This window comes from Astyanax mexicanus, chromosome 7 (assembly GCF_023375975.1).
Source record: "Astyanax mexicanus isolate ESR-SI-001 chromosome 7, AstMex3_surface, whole genome shotgun sequence".
Taxonomy (NCBI): Eukaryota; Metazoa; Chordata; class Actinopteri; order Characiformes; family Acestrorhamphidae; genus Astyanax; species Astyanax mexicanus.
In genome coordinates, this window is record NC_064414.1 from 27616278 (window position 1) to 27638157 (window position 21880).

At 41.2% G+C, this 21880-nt stretch overlaps 1 protein-coding gene across 4 annotated transcripts in view; it reads right to left on the minus strand.

Annotated features, from left to right (window-relative positions):
- The window catches only part of rab11fip5a (RAB11 family interacting protein 5a (class I)), a 54984-nt gene that overhangs the window by 4712 nt on the left and 28392 nt on the right, over positions 1–21880 (minus strand). The window contains exons 1-4 of one of the 4 annotated variants that reach the window (XM_007236421.4): positions 20360–21316; positions 7690–8192; positions 6048–6792; positions 955–3642 (exon numbers count right to left, since the gene is read on the minus strand). In XM_007236421.4, coding sequence (XP_007236483.3) covers positions 955–3642; positions 6048–6792; positions 7690–8192; positions 20360–20739 — 4316 coding nt within the window. In that variant the 5' untranslated portion in view covers positions 20740–21316. Of the gene's footprint in view, positions 1–954; positions 3643–6047; positions 6793–7689; positions 8193–20359; positions 21317–21880 lie in introns of those variants that run through there. The other 3 variants (XM_022684915.2, XM_022684916.2, XM_007236423.4) reach the window with 3 other exon arrangements.

Here is a 21880-nt window from a genome sequence, read left to right on the forward strand (position 1 = left end):
TCCAATAGTATGGGAGATAGTTCAGATCAAGCAATAAATGTTTTAGACATGTGGTTCATACCACAATAATGAACACAATTGACTGTTTATCTAGAATAACTTATTAATCTAGAATAAAATGACATTGAGTGGTTTGATTATGCAGTAACAATGAAAAATCAGTAGAATTCCCCTTTACCTTTCTAACTAAAATGGGCCTAATGAAACCACCAAGGTTATATCCACTAAAATATCAGAAGACATGTAGACACCAAAAATAGTTCAGAAACAAATGATTGGAAAGAATAAATCAGCAATAGTGAGGACGGTATTATTGTTACAATACTCCCTAAAACAGTACCACATGACACCATACATTGATGAGCCAAAACAATAAGAACACATGTCTAATATGGTCAAATGTTACCAACCATAAAGGCTACAAGACTCTTATTTGACCTTTACAGAAACTAAGAAGATGCCCGCTGGGAATCTTGTATAAATAGGGAACAGGGGTTAACATGGGAAGGACTGTTTAGTTCATGTCTAACATCCAATCATAGATCTTTACTTTCAACATTATTAGATAATCAGCCTTTACTGATTTACTTAACTTATAAGTAGTGAATGTTTGGGCTCATCAGTGTATATTTAAAAAAAGAATCATGAGAATCAGAAAAACAAGGACACAGAATATGTTTAAGGCACATTGCTGGTGGAGCTTTTATGTGTTCTTCACGTTCTATTAAATAAACGCAACATTCTCACTAACAGAACACACATAAACTCCACCCACCATATGTATAAGACCAGGGCAGAGTGTTTGAGCAACACAAATTTTATGGGGATCTACAATCTCTCCCTGTTCTTGAAAATTCTGTGTATAGAATAGTCCACAGAATCTGTATAGAGGCTGCTTTACCCAAACACTCGCCGAGCGTGTATCCATCCCGACAACCAACCATTTAACCTCACCTGTTGGGAGTTGGCACCTGATGTGTTTCCTGTGGTAAAGGAGCATGAGATACAAGCTGGGTAGGGGGAAGAAGAGCAGCAGCCAGCACAGTACTCTGGGATGAATTTGCTGGAGTTGGTGGCATTTTAGGGAAGGGGAACGAGGACAGAGTATTAGTGCCTACTACTATATCTGGTGTAGACGAGGCTAGGGGCAAGAGGTCCCAAAGCAAAGAATGGGGAAGGGTCGGCTGTTCTATGCTTGAGGGTTCAGGTAGAGGCGGTTTAGCTTTACAGTTGTCCAAGTACAAGCTTTCTGTACAACGTAGAGCAGCTGTAGCTTCTTGTGTATTACTGTTTTTGTCTGAATTCTTTGTTTGAGAGTGCTCAACAGCAACTGTTTTGATAGTAGATGCTGCATTGTGCCCGGGAACAAAAATCTTCTCTAAAAGCAAATCTGTTGTAACTAAGTCCTGGGTGATGCTGGAGCTTGGTTCAGACAGTAAATCACACAAAGTGTCATTTAGGTTCTCGGCAGGCTGGACACCATGTGCTGTGTCATGGCGCACATCGTGGGACAAATGGGATTCAGGTAGATCGGTCTGGGTATTCACCAAACATAGTTGAGGGTCTGACTTCACATATTCTTCTTCTGTCCTCGTCATCTTTTTTAAAGGGGTAACCTTTTTTTCCTCCTGTTTTAAATTATGGTTGAGCATCATGTCCACAGTTCGTTCATTTGCTTCATTTGTCATACCAGCCCCTACAGCCTCATCTATGAGGTCACATTTTAGTAAGGTTTTCTTAGAAGTATTAAAATTTGGCATGGATTCATGACATACTGGTGGATTTAACGGATCAAACTGAAAACCATTCCTGACATTGTCTGTTTTTTGAAAGACTTCAGGTGTTTTTTGGCTGCTCTCTATTTCTGACATGTTCTTCTGTAATAGGTCATTGACTGGCAACACCCCCTGAGATTCTTTTGGTTTGGCTTCCTGAAAAGCGTCATGTTCTGGCTCAGGTTCTTGAAAATGAGTGGACAGGGAACTGTGCAGTGACCTGCAGGTGACGTACTGCTCTGAATCTACACTAGTATACAGGCTGTGGAAGAACTGGCTGCCAGGAGACAGTGCTGCAATCAGAGCACTTGGCTCTGTCTCCATGCTCACGTTGGCACTAAGAGGATGGAGGTAACCTACAGACGGTGTCTGTCTGCTAACAAATGGTGTCTCTACCGTAAGTTGTTCGATATCGACCCTCAGGTTGCCCCTGCATGGATCAGGTGGCCAATCACTGATGTCCTCCTGGATGTTGCTTGAGACTCCTGGAGAGGATGTCATAATGACCTCCAAGTTGTCAATCAATGAGCCATCTTTGACAGGACTAGCGTCAGTTTTGTCCAAGGACATAATACACCCTGGTTCACCTTCAGCATCTTTCTCTTCCACTACTGCTGTTGCGTTCAATACACTCTGGTATCTGGTTCCTGCTGGTACTGACAACCCATGCAAGTGTGTTTCATCCTTAACGACACACTCTTTCAAATCTACAACTCCCACATTTCCTTTATCGTTTGTGGTACTCTTATTGAATTTGAGATGATCTGTCCTTGTTTGTAAATGACTTGATTCCAAAGTCTGATAGTCAGGGGAGTCAGATGTGATGATGGTAGGCTCCAGACTCTCCTCTGAGCTCAAGCCTTTAGACTTGAGGGTTTCCACAGACTTATCAGTGTCATCTATTAACATTTCAGAAGAAGGACATTTGACAAGCTCATGTTTGGTCTTCTTGCCGACCTCAGGCCATAGAGAATCTAAGGATTTGTTGCCAAATGGTGATACTTCAGAAGATACAAAGGACAATGACAATGCACTGAATGCATCGCTGCACAGAGATGTGATTTGAGGCTCCACTACAAAGTTCTCTCGATCAGAGACTGCACTAAAACTGTCCTGATTAACAGAGCACACTGAAATTGAAGGGTAAGGACAGGCCAGTGTGTTGAGTTCAGAGAACTCTATACTTGAGTTCTGAGGCAAGGATGAGTCAAAGTCAGACACTAGAGCTTCCTGGGCAGGAGAGCTATTGAGGTCAGTATCGCCAGCCCTCCAGCAAATGGAATTAGCTGAAGGATGAAGAATTGTGTTAGAAGAGTCTAAAGTATCAGGGAAAGTGCATGCTGGTGTAGTGTTACTTATATTAGACAAAGTCAGACCACACTCACCACCTGAAGGTGTTGGGTCAGGTGGTTTGATCAGAGGAGGAGGCTTTGATGGCTTTATTGTATTGCTTAAGAAGTTATCCCAGTCTGGATTTAATCCACACTCATCTGATATATGAATATCCTTAGGTTTTATAGCCATTTCTGATGCTTTGTTGTTCACAGAGTGTCCATTTGTATGTCCAGCCTCATGTAAGCCTGAAGGAGAAGTGTAGTTGCTTGTACTGAAGGAAGGTGCTGTAGATTGAGTGCAGTCTGGGCTAAAAAGAGAGGGCAAAGCGGGAGTTAAAGTAACAGTACACAGATCCTGGAAAAAAGGATTCTGCTGCAGATGAGAAAAGAAAGGGTTGGCAGGGGAGAGCAATGGGGGTGAGGTGAATGGATTAGTGTACTGGTGGGCTGTGCCCTGTGAGGGGTCTGTTAGGGTCAAGGTTGAAGGAGGTTTGGTTTTGCTGGGGCTGGAGTCCTGAAGAGCAAGAAGCTGGCTGTGAAAGAAAGACAGAGTCCACACCATTAGTGATAACAATTGATCCATCCATAGGACAACATTTAGAAGAGACTACATACCAGAGATTTCAACTATTAGGCGCAGTGTTGTTCTGGGGCGGCGGCAATATTACCAAGGTTACCATCATAATTGTAAGCAGGTCATCATGGATGCACTCTGCCATGCACATTATAGCGTTTGTCCTTGTTCTAACACATCTGATGAATTAAATCAGCTCATTATGGGTAGAGTTATACTTGATGTTTGGGAATGCATTTACATAGAAACTAGCTGTGCCAAATGTGAAAAATCACATACTTGCCTACGTGCAACGTGTTACTAGAGGCATCCACTAGAGGCTTTTACTTGCTACAGTAGCAAAATCAAATCATACAAATGGGAATAGCAATTTTCAATACATGCACTGCCCTTACCATATGTGTTTTTTGGCAACTCACACACATATAGCATTCATTCCTGAGGACACGCTCAACCGATGCACCAAATGGACACAGCATAAACGAGGCAGCCATCAAGTTAATAGCAATATAGCAAGTGTTCTCTAGCCCATTAAGTCCTTTTAGTTTTTTAGGGCATGTGTTGGGTGTGCAGGTCAGGGTGTTTTCAGGACCAGGATTAAGAAACACAGTTTTAGCATTATTAGCTTGGTATAATATTTCAGTTTGCAGTTAAACAATGAGTGGACGATGACTTTGTGTTGACTGCTGATTAGTAGCAAGCTTTTACAAACATTCAAACAGAAATGTAACTTTTTAAGAATATAAAATGCATGCACACGAGCGTGCAAGTAAGCGACCGTGTGAACCAGGCCACATCTGCTTTATATTGCAGCACTGCAGAATGCTAGCTCTGCTGACCTAAGATACACTATAATAATCATGTAGCTATATCGGTGAGTGGAAGAGTGAGAGCAGCAGAACCAGAGAGAGGAAATGAATAAAAAATGGAAAGGGGGGCTACAGCCTAAACGCTATCTAGGTCAGCGAAAGAAAACAGTTGCAGTGTGATGTACTACAGTCCCACTAATGCATATTTGTCCTGAAATGACTTTACCCTGAAGGTATGATGTTCATATGAATGCATCAAAACCAGCTTTTAATAACTTCCTAAACACATTTAATAATCTTCATAAACCAAGGCAAATGTTAAGCTATAATAAAGTTCCTACTGCAAAGAGCATTGTATGAACTAATAGGATTAGGAACAGTAAATGGTGGGTCCTGGGGAGTAATTGAATGTATACATTTCTATGTTTTTGGTTTGTTAAAGTTATATTCATTAATATTCAGTGGCTTAAGGAAGCCCATAGGGAAGTCATGATAATAGAAAGTTTGAAAAACTATAAAAAATATATAGTTTTATATATAGTTAATAGTTTACAGCCTAATTCTACACAATAATTCCCTCCACCCTAAAGCTCTATGAAAACAATGCATTAACTGAGTAGAAAGTACACACACCAAGGACAAGAACAGCAAGTGAAACTGGTAAAGACCACAACCAGAAAATAATTAAGAAGCTTTTTTAGAAAACCCGCTCTTCTCACACACACCCATAGTCCTAGAGGAACACCATGTTATCATGCCTGAACAAGACACAACCAGGCTTGCTAAGGACAGGGGGCCGTGTAGATAAAACAGAAATAAGAAAAAGACAGTTATAAGGACACAGAGGAATAAAAAAAAAGAATACTTAAAGTCTTTAGGGTAGACCTGTCACAATAACCATTTTGGAACCAGTTTGAAAGATAAACACTAATAAACACTAATATTGTCATTTCAAAACCATTTTATGCCAGTGATATACAATAATTTTCAAACAAAGATATTGGCTTAGTCATGGGAATCAGCTCTTCTTACTATACAAACAATGGGTAACATTAAGGGATTTTTCAGCTAATACTGAATTAGTAAAAAATAAATAAATAAATAAATAAAGTCCTAATCATTTACACTGAAGAATGATTTATTTGATGATGAGATCAAATCGCATCAAGATTGGAGAGAGGCACTATTTATAAATGCAGCAACGATGTAAAAAGTGATCAACTTCATTAAAAAAACTTGACCAAATTTTGACCAAATGTTTCATTTTCTTCATTTTGGTTCCTTCCCAAAGTTTTCATTTTGGTGCATCTTTAGTTAGATTGAGGATGGCAAAACTGGTTAAGGTCATGTCCATATATTAAACGATAAGTCAATAATATAATTATTGTGACCAGCCTACTCCAGGGTTACACCACTCTCTGCAATGCACAGGCTAAAACTAGAGTCACCAGTAGAGTTGGCACTGACAGCACACACACACACACACAAAATCTATGTATATCTGTATTATAATATTAATACATTTTTATCATTGAAAAGCAAGATTGCTTTTTACCTGGGTTTACTATCCTTAGAGCTAAACCATCCTCTGTGTTTTCCTTCTGTAGGTGGCTGGCCATGGCCTGTTTCTTCTTTGCCTGTTCCCGATCCTTTCCCAGCAGATTCACCGCCCCGCCCATGTGAAAACAAACCCCGCTTCTTCTTGCTTGGCACTTCTGTCTCAGAAACAGTCATCGCCTCCACCTCTGGCTCATCAGTAATCAACCCAGCGTTCTCCAGTGCAGCAGCAATAGCAGCTTTCTCCTCATCTCCAGGTCTATCAAAAGACCAGCGCCGCCCATCTATCGGCCCTCCGCCTTTCCGCTCCTCTCCACGTCGAGAGAGGTTCTGCAGAGAGAGGGAGAGTGCGGAGCCCTTCTGCAGAAGCCCTAGACCTGACAGCTTAGGCTCAAGCTTGGGCTTTGACTCCACCTTCGGCAGCTGTGTCTGAGGGTCTACCTGTGGTTTTGCTGTGTGAGGCCGAGTCAGTTTTTTCTCTGGTGAACTCGTCTGAGGTGGCGTTCTGGTTGGTTCTTGTTGGGTCTGCGGCTGTGGCTTGGGCTGTTGCAGTATCAGTGTTGGTGGTTGATGAGTAAGTGGAGATGTTTCCACCGGATTCCCATTCACACAGACAGAGGGCAGAAGAATGTGGAAGTCATTGTCGTTAGTTAGGGAATTAGGCACCGGGATGCTATTGTCACATGGCTCATCAAACGCATGCTTGACAGGAGAGACCTGCGGTGATGGTGCTACTGTGTGCTCTGAGGAAATAGAAAAGAAAATTATATAAAACCTACTAAATTATATAGGTATTTGGAATACTGTTACTTTTTATTGTTATCTGACATAGCTTAAATGACAAACATTTCAACATAACTTATGCTTAGTATTTTTACAAAAGTTTTACAGCTGACAAAAATCCAGCTGTACAGGGCCAGGATAGTAACATTAGCTTAACTGACTCAGCTTTAGCATCTTCTGGTTTACCAAAAAACTGACCACATCATCAGTCATTTATTTCATCTGTATATTTATTTCATGTTAGCTAGCTACATATGTCCTAAGCAGCACTACTGTGGTACATTGATGATTAGACCTGCATTTCAGAGATAGCTAGCTAGCTAAATTGTGACTACACTAGCACTAAAATTTATGATTAAAATAATAGTACTGCTGAGGCTAATAAAACGTTTGTTGGCTTCTGCATAGAACCAACCTGGCACAAACCCTCCCCAGTCAAACCCAACCAGAGCCCCACCCACTAAATTAGTAGAAGAAACACCATTTCCGTCTGCTGGTTGAGAAGCTCAGACAGTACACAGCAGGATTATTCAACAGACTTTGTTTGATGGAGGGATCTGTGCCAATTCAAGGTGGGTCTATGGCAAATCAGCAGATGAGGGAAATAGATGTAAGTAACTTTCCAATACTGAGTTTTTCAGTTACACATGAACTAGCTTGTTTGTGTTTCTCCATTTAGCACATGCTAACACTAATGTGTGGTAAACGCTCAGAGTGAGTATAGCATGACCAGCAACTGCTTATCTGCATAAATTAACAGAGCCCTGAAAAACCAAAAGTGGAAAGACCTATTCTAACTTAAACGTAAAGTATGTCCCCTTTTATTTTAGTGCATCTATAGTTTTGAGTGCATATACCTGGGCTGTTATCTGCTGTCAGGTTGCTGCTGTTACTAGGGGAGTTGGACAGATCAGAAACCACCACACTGATACCAGCTGTAGGGCTGAGACTGCCTCCTCTGGAAGACGACTCACTACTCTCGGAGCCCAGTGATGTGCTAGAGCGTGTATCTGAAGACTTCCTTAACCTTCCCCGCAAGAAGAAACTCCTCATCTTACTTCTCCTCAGCTCCCCACCCTCGTCATCTTCATAGTCTTCTTCTCCTCCTCCATCGCTCGGTAACCGGCCCCTCATCCGCGCCAGCGCCCCATAGCCCCCAGGGACGATAGCAGAGGAAGACTCTTCGTCTGCGCTTCGTTTTTTGGCACGCATGCGCTCTCGCAGCTTTCCAAAGGCAGAGCGAGGCTTGGAGAGGTCATACATGCTGGCCGTCAGGTTGTGGCGTGTGAACTGCACGGTTACCTGGAGCTCCCCTCTTTCCTTCACCTTTTTTTCAGTCTTTGAGTGAAGCTTGTACCATCTGAGGGGGAACAAATTAAAATTAATTTAGACATTGGATTAAACATTGTTTTATGGTGTACAGACTATTCACATCAGGACAAAATGAAAGAGCCCAAGCAATTGTTCTCCATAACTAAACTCTCTGAATTTAATCTTAAAGCATTATAAATGTTCTTACCAGTAGAAGTTTGTTTTTGGGTCTTAATATTGTGTTAATCGCAAAAAAGCCTAATTCAATCATTGCAAACAGTTATAACATTACTCTATAAAATTGTTTTCTACAACAACAAATGCTAACAACTGATCAAACAAACAACCGATCATTAAATAAACAGCTTTTCATAAATCAGAAGATTGGAGGCCAGCACATTTACTAACCCCTGATTAGGGCTACACGATATTGACAAAACAGACATGGCCATTGTTTTCTGTAAAATGTATAGGAAAAAAGAGATTTTTTTTTAATAATGTCATAACATTAATAATGCACATAGTGTATACAGGAATGGAGTGGAAATAAATGATAATGGCAGATCTAGTCTGCATTTTGTAGAAGTTATTTAATTTAGCTTGATGCAAAAAAGTAATTAGATCTGCCTTACATGACACTGCATGTCCCATGATGTGATTATTGCACATGTCCACACTGTGATTACAACACTGAAATGCACTGTGCACATCTACTCCTAATGCAACCAAAACCCAAAAGCTTTAATTGTAAGTGAACTTAATTGCCTTCCATTCCAAGATGAGTACAATATGTTTATAAAAGTTGATTTTCACATATAATAGGCCTATAGAGAACTTCCATTCAGTTTCAGTAACTTTAATAATTCTTGCTCCATTTTGTGGATGGCTGGCACACTCACGTGAACATGGGTATTGCTCACAAATGAATGAGCTGCATCTTAGGTGTTACCTGTGGACATTTCAAACTTCAAGGAGAAAAAAAAGACTCAGAGGAGACTCCATCTGGAATATCGATTTCTTGTCTGTACTACTGCTCACCTTTCAAAGGTGAAAGCTGCACCTGCCTTAGGCCTGACCACAGATCCACCAGCACTGTGGAATGTAAAAACTGAATACCATTGCTGATAAACTCCACAATAACTTGATCTGAAAGCTCTAAAATAAAATGTTGAAGAAAATAGAGTAAGTGAGTTTGGCTTTAAAAAGAGATAAAAGTGAAATTTAGATCTGTCCATTTAAGGAAATTGGTCAGAGCTAGAGATGGGTGATGATATTTTTTTGCAATAATGAAAATCTTGGAGGTATAACCAAACACTTAACAATATTGAATTACTTTCAAGAAAATACTACTGAAATTAACAATTATAAACTTTTTTTTATTTTTATTTAATTTACCAAGGCTACATGAACTAGCCCAAGGCCTGTTACAAAAATTACGACATTTTTATTTTTTAATTTATTTTTTTTATTTTTTTGTGGCAGGAATTGTGTGGTTCTTTCCGCTGGCCGATAGTCGGGCCCATTGGGGTGGCGGCTGCTGTTGTGTGTTGTCCCGTCGGTGTGTGGCTTTTGCTTCTCTTCGTCTGCGTCCGTTTTTTGGGCCGGGGGTGTGGGGTGCTGGAGTTGGGGGGGATGGAGGGACGGGGGGATCTGGAGGATGGTTGCGTGGATGGGGTTGTTTTTTGGGATTCGGGGTCGGTGTGCTTCTCTTGATGGGGTGCTGTAAGAGGGTGGGTTCTTTGCTCTTTCCTCTTAGATCATAGGTCGTGCGGCCTCTGTATCTTGTTCTCTGCTGTGTTTTGCAATGATCTCATCATACAGCCTGACTTCTTCGGTCGCAATGTTGAATTCGTCCAGTAGGGCCTGGCTAGGAGCACCGCCTCCTCGGGTGGCGAACACCCTTCCAGCATGATAGGATGGTCTTGCGATTATGGCATCGTCGATCGCGTAACCGGCCATAGTAGCATGGGCGGCGGTCGCGTGGTCAAGAGCGGGGGCGTGTAGCTCCGGGAGCGCTGCAGGCGAGAAGAGTCCGGCTTTTGGATGGCCCAGAAACTTTGTATATGGAGCTGTCGGTCCCGGTGTACTGTGGACATTCGGGGGACCGCGTGGAGTCTCGACCTCAGAGCGATAGGCGGGCTTTACTAAAATAGGAGCCTTTGCAGATGCTGCGAGGTTGCACGCCATGACGAACCCGGTAAGGCCTGCGCCGCGCAGATGGTTTCCGGCGTGCGACGCTGCAGCGAGTGGGGCATTTGTGTTGTTGGCTTGGGCCGTTGATGCCTCGACCAGCTCCACGATCACTCGTCTGATGATGATGTTTTGTTTTGTGGTCTTTGCGGTCTGCTCGGCTGTCTCGTCTTGGACGGGCCGCTCTTCTTCTGCCGGGTTCGCTGTGCACATGGCTTCCATCCTCTTTCTGGCGTTATCCAAGCACACAGTGGGTGATGTGATGCACTTTGAGGCGATCATGATAATGTGAGAGATTACTGTTCTCAGTGCCTCTGCAGTTAGACCGTCTGCTGCCCCGAGCTCCATGCAGTTCTCAAAAATGGAATTGTTGCCCACGATGATGTCAGCGTCCAAATTGTCAATTAGTCTTTGTGAGGTTATGCATATCCCGACGGCGACGCCGTGTTCAATCTTGGCCTGGATCTGAGTATGAGCCAGGTTATGATTTTTGGTAAAAGTCTCTAGGAGAGGTTGGGAATCTCCTATCTCTGAAAAGAAAGATGAGAGGAATAACCCTGCTCTTGTCTCCTCAGGCAAAGTGTCCACCATAATCGAGGCTAGCAGTGCCTTCATGTAGGTCAACCTCTTTTCGGCGCTTGAACCACCCTTCACGGCCAGGATAGGCACTCTGGAAGTGACAGATCTAGAAGTCTTAGATATGGCAGTACTCAGCGCAGATCTCCCAATCCTTGACGGGTCACAGACCAGGTAACTGAGCTCTAGCATGCTCGCCATGAGTACTATTGATAGTGGCTGTTAGAAAGAAGCAGATAAGGAACCAAACTTAGCATCAGAACTTGGTCTTAATCTCGTTTGAACTTCAAAAATTACGACATATTGAACATTATATGCTGACCTTTATATTATATGCTGACATTTTAGCTGACCTTAATATCATTTATTGTTTTAATATGTGTTTCAACATATAGGACATTTCTTATGCATTGATAATGAAGACTTGTACACATACTGCACTAAATGAAGAAAAAAGAATTAATGTATTAGTGCTTAGTAATTAATAGTTAACTGTCTTTTAATAGTGTGTAACTGAATCATTATTATATTAAATTAAAAGTATATAAGTGGCAATGGGTCAGTTTCCTGGACAAGGAAAACTACTTTATATTTAAGACTATATGACATATATAGTAAGGATTTATATATTTATATATATATTTTTTTTTTCCTTTTCATTCAATGGGAACTTTACATTGAATATACTGTGTAGTCCAAAACAAAGCTTAGTCCCTCTCTAGGAAACTGCCCCAATATTGGGGACAGTATATCGGGATAATGATAATTGAGAAATGTTTTAATATCTTGTGTGAAAAAAATATTTTTCAACAAAGTTCCTGTCATTTCACAGCTAAAGCCAACACACACACAAAGAAACACACACAAACACACACACACACACACACCTATTGTCCACAACTCCCCTTTAGGTGCACTCTTTTACAAAACTCATATATAAAAATCCATACTGTACATGTAATACTTTCCTGTTTCCCAGCTCCACACATGCATGTAATAGCATGCATGCACACACACACATCACACACAAATGCTGACAAATGCAGTACCAAAGAAAGCCTCAGCTTTCTGCCCATCAGCAATATTGATCTGCATGCGTGCATAAATTAGAACTCCTAGATTATCCAGATATCCCAATAAAATACTACAAATACACAACAGTACACTTTTGCCTTCACATTCTCTACACTTTGGTTATCACCACACCCAGTCAGCACAAAATGTGCAGCGCCAACATCCTACATCTCAACTCCCAGACGTTGCCACGTTGCTATGGTAACAGAGCCATGGCGCGTCAAATGAAGGTGACACTGGGAAATACTGTTTAAATGCAAATGAATCAATTCATGTTTGTTCATGTCAAGAAAGCCCAGAGGCTTCCTGGCTCCAAGCGCAGTTTATTCTTCCTTGATGATCTTCCATTTTTATCTTCACTCCCATTTTCTCCCATTCAGCTTGATTAGTCAAGAACTGCTCGCCAAGTTGTCTCTACTTGGCTTTTTCCCCACTTGTCCCAATTTCCTTTGCATGGAAGCCCTACAGAGCCATGAATCAGATTGTCCTTGATGAGTTAGTTATTGTTAGTTAGTTTCAGATAATATTTTTTTTTTAATTGAAAGCAGTATTCCTCAGTGTGGAAGAAACAAAATTTTCTAATAAATAGCATCAGTTTACTTCTGCTACCATTCCTGCTAAGCTGAATGCACTATATTGTGTATATGTTGGGTATTTGCTCACCCAGCCAAATCACTGAACTCCAATTACTTGGATAAACCACCTAGGCATGCAGACTGCTTCTACCAACGGGTCACTCTCAGGATCTCAGGGAATCCAGTGTAGTACAGTGTTAGGATGCCACCTGTACAACAAGTCCAGTTGTGAAATTTCCTCACTACCAGATAATCCACAGCCAACTGTCAGTGATATTATAACAGTAAAGGTAACTGGCAATGACAACAACAGAGCAGGGTCAGATGGTGCACTGCTGCACATGGGTTTCCATGGTGATCACATACTTTTAGCAAAATATAGTTTATATTCATTCTGATCACAGTGTGTCTGGTAGATCTCCCCAGGAATTTTTCTGACCGCTTTTGTGGGTAACCTGACCAGACAAATATCTGTTAAGGGCTCTGATACAAGAGCTACTGTGAACATTGACATATCAGAACAGCACACAGAGTCTTCATATGTTTATTTACAACATTGTTAAACCAAAGAAACACAAAATTTGAACTGAAGAAAGCTGGCAAGCTAAAATACAGCCCAAATGTCTTAGCTATGCTCTGAAAGAAGACCACCATAATGCACAATTTTAAAAGTATCTTTTCACATGCTCAGTATAAATTCACACTCAACCAAAAAGGTCCCTAAAACTTACGATTGTCACTAAGTAATTAAACAAACAAACGCCATTTTCCTGAAAAAAAATAATGGCTTCTTTAGATCTTGAGAAAATAACTTTTTTTTGGTATTAAAATAATAAAATCACTATAGTGCGTCATCAGAGTAAACACAGGGATCCACTGCCTTAATGTTTTAGCCCACCAGCACAATGTAGTCCCAAGGATTAAACTCTTAAACCTTGTATGTACAATAGGTCCACACATCATTCAGGTCTTCACTCTGGCAACTACACTACTGGTACAATTAATAATCACCTTTATAGGCCCTAAAACAGAACCTTTTGGGACTCGCCTGATGTATGGTCATTATGAATGAAGCTATTAAACATTAGATAATAATATAATAATCTACAGTTTAAGGGTTTAAAACTCACTTACTTACAGTATGGGCAAAATAATACTTCAATACCCCAAACGAACATAGTGCACAAGAATGGAATGGAAGAGTGTGTGTAAAATGTGTATACATGCTTTATCACAGCATCAGCGGAGTGTGTGACAAGCTTAAAGGCAAAGCCATTATATTCCTGATATGTTTTTTTTTTTAACTCAGTTAATAACTTCTCAGAAAAACTGAGAAATTAAAAAACTCACTGTTTTCTGCACACTCACTGTGTACACATCCAAAAACACAGATACAAATCCCAATGACTGTCACAAAAAGTTCCGGTAAAGATATCAAAATCACACCATTTCAAAACTAGACATTTATCAGTGCATACATCTAACCTCTATATCCACACGCACGCATACACATACACACACATACACACCCATACATGCCCATCAAAACAAAATTCCACAAGGATGTCAAAGAGGATATCAAAGACCTCCAGTATCTCCAACAGGAAATCAAGAATTCCCCACCCGAAAGACCCCCATATCACAATCTCACACACTGTGAACAAAAACAGTCCCATATAGTACTGAAAAAGACTTCTATTAGTTGTAACAAGGGAACATTTTTTGCTTTTATAAAACCTTTTTATTTTTTTAAGATTCTATAAACAGCTATCTACTTATAATATTTTTCTTCTGCATTAACAAGTGTTCAAAATAGGACTGAGCAATAAATCATGAATTAATTAATATAATAATATAATAAACAATTTTATAAAAATAAAAAAAATATCACACCAACTACGCAAGTTAACATTTGTATGCGATCTCATACCAAAAATGGGCATGGGTTATTTTTAATTTGGTTTCCAGAGGAATGATACTTAATATAGTTATATGTTTGCTGCTGTCTTATGTTTCCTTTAAATAATAATGCAGTATGTATTTGTTTTTTTTGGTGCAACATTTAAATACCAATACTTTAACATTACACTTTGTTAGGGTTTTCTTTATGTCGTAACTTATGTTGCCTTTTCTTTTAAGCAGGTTGAGACGAGTTTTTATGTCATATCACTCAACCCCACATTTAAGTACTTGTCTTTATTTAATAAAACTAAAAAAAAATAATAATCTGAAAGAATAGTGCAATCATATATAACTAGCTATACTATACATTAGGCATGCCCCTCCTGACACCATACTCCTACAGGATGACTCAGAAAACATCTTAAACTTAACACAAAAATATTTCCATGATTAAGTAGGATTTTGGTAATAGTAGCATATTAAATTACTATTATTGGTAACATCTTGTTAGATAGTAAATACAATATGAGATTTATCATGATACCATCAAATAGTCATATTGCACCTCTATGCTATGGGGACAATAAAAGTTAATGTTTAAAAGTTTATTTAGGGGTAGATACAAATTTAAAGAGCACAAGGACTCATTCAGTTCTGATAAACTGTTAAAATATTTAGAAGAAACTTATATATGAAATAAGGAGATATTATACTTGTCTTCTATTAAACCTATTTAGCAGAGTTGAGCCACATGGTAAAACATTATTTTGACCATAGCCAGAAAGGGTGGGTTAATTACTCTCACAACTGTACATCTTACATTTTGTAGTCTCCTGATCCTTGATTAAATACCTTACCATCTCTTACTGAAAAAAATGATTGCCGTTATGTCCATACATTGTATGATAAATTGATATCTTAATTATTGTGACAGGCCTAGTACAAAGCTTTAGTTCTTAACTTTTGAATGATTTTGCAGCTTTTAATCACTGTCCATTGTAAAATAAAAAAGTAAAAGAGTTTTAAAAGAGATGAAACCAAGTAAAAAAGGAGTTTCCCATGTTTATTTTTTGCTAATGCTATTTTGTCTAAATAAATTTAAAGAGAAACAGCTGTGGCAAAGTTGATCTCTTGGAGAAACGTAAGTGATCCTCCTGAACCATCAATGAGTAATTTTTTTTTAATTCAGTAAGCTCGTCTCCAGCCCACCACAAGAGCAGGAAGCCATTATAATATTGTCTTTGACCTACGACCTAACTACTGAAGAATTGACTGTCCAACATATAACAGCTCAGAGTGTTATTTATATTTTTAACCAGTGAACATAAGGCAGTTGCACTCTATTGCATTTCACATTAGGCTACACTGGATTCTATTGTTTAATGTTGAAATAAATCTGTCGGACTGCTTATTTATTCTTATTTATGAAAAATGATAAGTCATAAATAAGACTGCACGCAGTTGTATGCTCTATCAAAATATCTAACTATTTCACCTCAAACAGGCATTTTTTTTTTTATTAAATCACACAAATAGTAACTGCATAGCATGCACAAACTTTTGATATGGTTATTTTTTTATATCTTGTATAAAACTGTTTTACGGTCATCTTTATTTGCGATATATTGCAACCAACCCTAGACAAGCCTGCAATCTATAGCAGGGGAAACACCAGCACAATCCGGAAATTAACAAATTTCTGAAACTGACTCATGCACTAAAAACATTAAATGTCACACAGACACCGTATTCTGCCAACTGAAGCTAGCACAGTGTAATGTCACACATTGTAAGCCAACACAACCCATTGTCTGTTCTCCTTGGCTCCTCTTACTGGGTTAGAAGCAGGAAATACAGGATTCATCACTCCAGGCCAAAATATCCTGTCTCCTCCATTACTTTACTGACTTCTGATACTCTACATCGTTATATTCTGCTCTTTCTTATTCCAGTAATGAGGTTTTTAAAAATGTGCAGCAGTGCAAGAGGCTGTTTAATTTGAGTCATAACTTTCACACCAACCAAAGTGATTTCCTGTTTCTTGGGCAAGCACAGGAAGTGGTGAAAATGAATATATTTATCTTGATTACACTTATGCTTCTCAAACAAACCATAAAACAAATACACAGACACACAAAATATTGTGTCTAACAGGCCTGTACTCCTGCACCTTTGGTAAATAGACATTTATTTAAGCACTCTGTGTATAGAATGTAGGGCATTAACCTACTTTTAAGGCACGAGAGACTCTCCATGCTAACTGGATTTCTGTTTCCAAGAGGTAAAGAAAATAAAACAGCACACCAGTTACCTTTCCAGTCACTGTCAAGCCATGTTACAGTAACTGTTGCTTTGCCATCCTTTAGTCTTGTTCTAGGAATTATAGCCATTATGTAAACATGTTCCTGCAACTGTTCCTACCCACTATTTAAGAGTCCCATCAATGGCTCCCAGGCACTATTAAGCCATCTTCCAACCACTGTTCAGCAATCCTTCAGCCACTACTCCTAGCCACTGTTTAGCCCTCTTCCAGCCACTGCTCCTAGCCACTATTTAGCCAACTTCTAGCCACTGTTCCCAGCCATTGTTTCCAGCCATCTTCCAGCCAATGCCCTAGCCACTGTTTGGCCATCTTCCAGCCACTGTTCCTAGCCACAGTTTAGCCATCTTCCAGCCACTGTTCCTAGCCACTATTCCTAGCCACTATTTAGCCAACTTCTAGCCACTGTTCAGCCATCGTCCAGCCACTGCTACTAGCCACTATTTAGCCAACTTCTAGCCACTGTTCCAAGCCACTGTTTAGCCATCTTCCAGCCAATGCCCTAGCCACTGTTTAGCCATCTTCCAACTACTGCTTAGCCACTGTTTGCCATCTTTCAGACACTGTTTAGCTATCTCCCAGCCACTGCTCCTAGCCACTGTTTAGCCCTCTTCCAGCCACTGCTCCTAGCCACTATTTAGCCAACTTCTAGCCACTGTTCCCAGCCATTGTTTCCAGCCATTGTTTAGCCATCTTCCAGCCAATGCCCTAGCCACTGTTTGGCCATCTTCCAGCCACTGTTCCTAGCCACAGTTTAGCCATCTTCCAGCCACTGTTCCTAGCCACTATTTAGCCAACCTCTAGCCACTGTTCCAAGCCACTGTTTAGCCATCTTCCAGCCACTGCTACTAGCCACTATTTAGCCAACTTCTAGCCACTGTTCCAAGCCACTGTTTAGCCATCTTCCAGCCAATGCCCTAGCCACTGTTTAGCCATCTTCCAGCCACTGTTTAGCCATCCTCGAACTACTGCTTAGCCACTGTTTGCCATCTTTCAGACACTACTCCTAGCCACTGTTTAGCCATCCTCCAGCCATTGTTAAGCCATCTTCCAGCAAGTGCTACTAGCCACTATTTAGCCAACTTCTAGCCACTGTTCCCAGCCATTGTTTAGCCGTCTTTCAGCCAATGCCCTAGCCACTGTTTGGCCATCTTTCAGCCACTGCTTAGCCACTGTTTGCAATCTTTCAGACACTGTTTAGCTATCTTCCAGCCACTGCTCCTAGCCACTGTTTAGCCTTCCTTCAGCCACTGTTTAGCCATCTTCCAGCCACTGCTCCAAGCCACTGTTTAGCTACCTTCCACCCACCGCTCCCAGGCACTGTCAAGCCATTTTCCAGCCAATATTCAGCCACCTTTCAACCACTGCTTAGCCACGGTTTAGCCATCTTCCAGCCACTGCTCCTAGTCACTGTTTGGCCATGTTCCAATAACTCTTCCTAGCCACTGTTCTTCCAGCAATTGTTCCTAACCACTGTTTAGCCATGTTCCAGCAACTGTTCCTACTCATCATATTTTTGCAAGTGTTTCTAGCCATTGATTAGCCATATACAATTAACTGTTTCTAGCTCGTCCTAGACATTGTTTGGTCATGTTCTAAAGAGGATTAAGCAAACTAGTAATTAAAAAATAATGATTTATTTGGATAAACACTGATGCTGACAAAGGTTTGTAGCAAACTTAAAAAATAGAAAATACGCCATTCATCTCCATAGGTCCATCAAAAGCTTGCTTTACCAACTGTCCTTAAAGATAAGGTTAATATGCATAAACATATCAGTGTAAATCAGTGGAAAACAAAGTGAAAACCTACTCAAAGTCAATTTTAAAGCCAGATTATATTACTACAGACATTATAGAGACCATTAGTGCAATATTGATCGACAAGCAGCATATTGTGGAGCCTTACCAAGTTGTTTATGAGAAACAAGAGATAGGTATGCACCACTATCTCAAATCTATCTGTAAAGTGAACCATTTCTTTAAGACCCAGCATGTACATAGTCAGCTGTATCCTGTGTGTGTTCTGGGCAGGTTGCTTACACTGCATGTTATGCAGGCCACTGGAGTTCCAGAGAGGCAGTAAAACATGGTATAGGTTTAAAAATGGTTTATGGTTTTAAAAAAGGATTTCTCTAAACAGATCATTTCATTTAGACTCTTTCATTAAAACTTTGTTTACTACCAGATCTTCTTCTTCAGAGCTGCTGCATAATTCAGTAGTTAAGTAAAAGTGGTCTAAAGTGAAATGGTCCATAGTACACAAGCATTCAAGAGTGGTTACAGTGGTGATGAACCAGGCATTACCAGTGTGTTTTCTGCATAAAAGACTTGCTTAAATGTACTATCCAACACAGGAACTTATTTGTAATCTTCTGAGGATTATGTGTAAATGCTGATGACAGAAAATAGTGGTGAAATTTGCACATGAGCAGTAATCACATTGCGGGACATGTAATGTCTTATGTAATGTTAAATTGCCATTTTTTTTTCCTTCACTTTTTTGCTGCTTGTTACAAAAGGTAAACACACACTGTTCCCATTTTTCAGGACATGTCTACAAGACACACTTTTTCTGACACAATATATTTTTGTATCAGTATTTGTCCTAGCCTTATGATATATTCTGCAGAAAAAAATATTAGAAGAGCAGATTTTTGCCCTAATCTAAGAAAAATTGTCTTCGCTTTACCCATGTAATTGATTTACCTTTCCACCATAATCAGATTGGTATGAAAAATGTGCTTTAGGCCAAAAGTCAATACAACCCTGTCTTATTGGCATCTGCAGTAATGTAACTATTAAGCATGGAAGTCTTTGGACCCCTTGTTCCCATCACCCCCACATCAAACCATTCTCAGCTTTAACATTGAAATTACATGCAACTTTTTTTACAGGTTTACCGCTTGTATGTGCACCATAGGGCAGCTAGGCGAGAAACTGTTCTGAGTACAGCGTGAAAACTAAAAGGGTGCCAGTTGAGAGCTAGCTGTTTTCACTCTGCATTAAGATTACATAATCCAAAAGCTGACACAGCAGAACATGGACTATTGGCTGCTCATCACCTCCACAACAACCACAACCAAAACAGTCACATCAAAGGCAGTTCATATGCTGTGACCTTGAGGCAGAGGCAACAAAGATGCATGTTCAATAGGGAGCGAAATGTTACACAGATTGTGAACAGCTTCACTCTCAGGATCAGGGAGTGTGTCTCTATAGGCCTGCTTTACCCAAATCCTCCCAGCGCGCGCTGAAACTGAACCGAGGAGGGCGTGACTGCGCAACTCAGGATTGCAGCACTCACTGTACGTGTGTGTGAGTGTGTATAAGTGTGTGTAAGCTATAAAAGTGTGTGTACAGGCAATTAATATGAGATAGATCCAGCCTTATAGGAGACCGGACTGTGTGTGTGTGTATGTGTGTGTGTCTGTGTGTGTTCAGTGCCAGAAGAAACCCAATACTCTGTTCATGTTTACACACCCTGACCTACCTCTTCTCTGCCTGCACGCCCACCCACTCACCCACCCACCTGCAGCTCACGCGCCGCCACGGTGATTAAGCAAACAAGACAACCTACTCGTTCTTCATGCATATCCGCTCGCTGAAGGCCTTGTCCAGGGGGATCACGGCCTGGCCCAGGAACACGTCGAGGCCGATGAGCGCGCGGTGCATGACGGTGAGGGTCAGGTCGCAGCTCCCCGGGGCGCACGCGTCGCGGCCGCCCTCCTCGAGCACGCCGGGCTGCAGCTCGAACGAACACTCCTCGCTCCACTCGGGCGCCGTGCTCTTCTCCACCACGCACGTGGAGTACTTCTCCTTGCCCAGCTGCATCAGCGTGTACGCGTCGCTCGTGCCGTGCTTGCCCTTGGCGCGCAAGCCGCGCGCACGGATCACCAGCACCTGCACGTGCGTGGGCACCCATCTCTGCTCCTCGTCCGCGGCGTTCACTGAGCACATGGCGGAGACATAGAGGGCGGACGGGGGTGTCGCTCGCGCGCGCGTGTGCGAGCTTGCGTGTTTGTATACGCGTGTGTGTGTGAAGTCCACAGCTAGTGCTGATGCTGTTGTTGATGCTGCTGCTGCTTCAGCTTCTGCTGGTCTGTAGCCGTTTAGCCGTTAGCAGCCTGCTCTCGCGCGCTCCAGCATTATTAGCTATTATTGTTGTAGCAGTCCGTGGTCGCCGCCTGTACTAGCTTATCGTGCACCGCGCACCCCGCCTCTCTCTGCTCGGCGCTGGCTGCTCTACTCCGCGGCGCTATAGCCTAAACGCCGGTCCGCCGCCGACGTCAGCGCTTTATCCGCTCCGCAGCACGCGGAAGGAAGGAAGTGCGTGTATCTGTTTATACGCTGTTTTCTCCCGGAGCCTGAACGTAGCAGCCTACGTCGCTTCAGATCAAGTCCGCTGAACGCCCTCGCGCTCTAAATCCTCAGCCATCTCGCGCTCTCTCCCAGCCGCATTCTCTTTGATGCAGCACCGCACGCGCTCGTGTCCCGAGCGCCCGCTCGCGGCTCCTGAGCGGGAGAAGGCGGTGGCGGAATCCCGCCGCCCTGCGATGACATAATACTGCAGAGGCCCAACGAGCTAAGGGAGGACCCCAGCTAATAGTTTTCGGTTCCCAAAACATTCTGGCAACATATAAAATATTGGATCCTCAAACGTTTTGTTCATTTTTTGTTCACATTAGGCTATAAATCCTTTTTTGATGCTCTTCCATCTAAAAGTATGAAAGCACCTCTTAAATGTGCATTCAGGAAACATTTGAAGTTCCTCCACAGTTCTACACTGAAGAACACAAAAAGGTTCTCCAGGAACTCAGTGGAAAGAATACTGAAAGAATACATTGTGGAAATGTACTCCCAAAGTTCCCAAATACTTCAAATGATTGAAACATTTAAGAGAACCTCGCAGTAACCTTCAAATTATTGAAATATTTAGAGACAAATGCAATAACACTCTATATAATCTTCAAAATGGTGGACACACATTTATAATATACATTAAACAAGATTATCAGTACCTTGTATAAATATACACTACAAATAGATTTATTTCATAGAATGGTCTGCAAATAGTTACAGAATTTATCTAACGGACAGA